This window comes from Teleopsis dalmanni, chromosome 1 (genome assembly GCF_002237135.1).
Source record: "Teleopsis dalmanni isolate 2A chromosome 1, ASM223713v2, whole genome shotgun sequence".
NCBI lineage: Eukaryota > Metazoa > Arthropoda > Insecta > Diptera > Diopsidae > Teleopsis > Teleopsis dalmanni.
In genome coordinates this window covers 22,485,115-22,487,347 of record NC_051846.1, presented here as the reverse complement: position 1 = coordinate 22,487,347, position 2,233 = coordinate 22,485,115, and the positions used below count along the sequence as shown (strand labels likewise).

Here is a 2,233-nt window from a genome sequence, read left to right as displayed (position 1 = left end):
AAATATATAATAATTTTCCATTAATGTATATACCATGTGTTAGTGTTTTCCTAAGAAGTTTGTTATAATTTATAACAAATATAAGGATTTAACTATGAGTGCTAATTTATTTATGGATTGGTTCCATTAGGATCATGTGGCAAAACAATGGACTTAATTTACAGAAGCGCGTTAGTTTTCAAATATTGGATGCTCATGACTCTACGTATCTACCTGTCTTCATAGAGTAGGCATTCTGTATCCCTTTGTTTTTCTCGATAGCACAATTCCGTATCATCTTTATTTTGTTCAAATAATATCTATTTGTTAGGCTTAGATTTTTGGGGGTTCCATTTTTTGACACACTCAGCGATATCTCCAGTATTACCATTGACCAGACTCTCGTCTTTATAAATGCTTCTGGCTGATTCCAGTTCGATATTCTTCTACCCATTATTACGAGGAGTTGTGGACTCAAAACTACTTTTTCATTTATTTACTAACTATTTTATCCATCTTCTAATTTCCTCTGTATCAAAACAATTTAGTTATTGTAATTGGGACCTAAAATTACAATAAAAACGACAATTTGTTATAGTTATACGAAATTAACCTTCTATATAGATTATAGGTTAGACTATATAGAATATAAAATCCTCATTCACTTGAAATACAGATTGTTTTCATTCGTTTTTTTATAGTTTATATAATTTAATAATATTTCGAAAGGAATAAATTCTTCCTAATACTTTGTTTCTTGAGATATTTCATTATTCAGTTTACATTCTCATTATTGCCATCGTTATATTCTCTATATCCATTGAAAAACATATCATCGTGGAACTGCTTATACGAGTATTTGGTTTACTTAAAATCTTTGCTTTGCACTTTATTTTTTAATATAATTCCTTAGACACCTAAGGTATTCGTATCTAGAGTTAGGGTAATAATGCTCACCTTTTTGTATTTATTAGCTATACTATATACTATAATTATGAACCATTATATATTGATTTCGATATCAAGGTTAATACATTCTGATTTTTATCTGTTTATACCTGTTCTTAATTTAATATTCGATGGATTATTGCCAGTGAAATATGTGTGAAAACATAGGTAAAATTCTCAAGTAACACTTTTAAACTATTGAAATCCTCTGGCGTTGATGGTATGCTGTTAGGTATTTTCATAAAGATTGTCAAAGATATCCTGATTTTCTTCTTTAGCCAGGATATCTAGAAGTAGCACCGGAATATAGGTAACTTACCAACGATCTGAAGGGTAGCAAAAATCGGTTTTGCACTAAAGGTGGGTAGAAAGAATCAGCTTTATCTGTAATCCTTCAGACCCATTTACTTTTTATATTTTCTATTATTATAGTTCTTAATGTCAGTAATTCCTTTTTTTATTTTCTGAAAAATATTTTATAATTTAATCCTTAGAAAACTCTTGATGTAGGGTGACTACTCTATTGATTCATAAGAATCGAATACATAAATTAAAGTTTTCGAATTATTTAAAGACACATCGTTTTCTTTGTGAATTAATCTTCGTGTAAGCAAAATTTATTTAAAAGTTAAAATATAAAGAAATGTATTTATAAACAATAAAAAGTTTACCAAAAGTATTTTTCTAAATCTTGCAGTTCAGAATTAAGAATTTTCCTTCTTCGTTTCATACGTAATGATCCGAGAAAAGCAGAAGCAGAAGCAGAAGTTGACGTCATTTTCAGCAATGAGTATCCTGATTTTGTAATGATTTGGCCAATCAAAGCAAACTACAGACAATACTCCTACGCAATTTCTATGGGAGGAGTTACCAATGCCTTGCCAAGTGTTGCTTCAGAGGCAAATAAACTTGCCACAGTATTCATCAGAAACGTTAGGAAAGTATTGGGAGGGGGCATAAATAATATCACTTGTAGCTTTTATAATCATCACATGCGAGAAATGACACACAACTTCAGCCAAATGGATTTGAATAAGTTATGTGGGCGATGTGGAGAGATTGGAAGGAAATATGTGAAATCTATTGCTGCGTGTCACTATAAAAGGACAACACAACTTACAGGATCTTACAGTTTGGACTTAAAGCAGTTCGCGTGCGGTACTCGGTATTTCAGATAATAAGCAACAGTGCAGTTGTCCCAGGATTATATATAGCTCTAATTTGGATATAAAATTTGTGGAATAAATAAAATTTGTGTTCTGATATGAGTGCTTCTGGTAAAAGTTTACTTGGCCTATGGCTTTAC

At 30.7% G+C, this 2,233-nt stretch overlaps 1 protein-coding gene across 1 annotated transcript in view; it reads right to left on the bottom strand.

The window, feature by feature from the left end:
• Positions 1 to 523: 523 nt before the first annotated feature.
• The window catches only part of LOC119678179 (protein still life, isoforms C/SIF type 2-like), a 16,333-nt gene continuing 14,623 nt past the window's right edge, over positions 524 to 2,233 (bottom strand). Inside the window, exon 4 of the mRNA XM_038089881.1 lies at positions 524 to 543. Within this exon, the coding sequence (XP_037945809.1) occupies positions 524 to 543 (20 nt within the window). The remainder of the gene's footprint in view (positions 544 to 2,233) is intronic.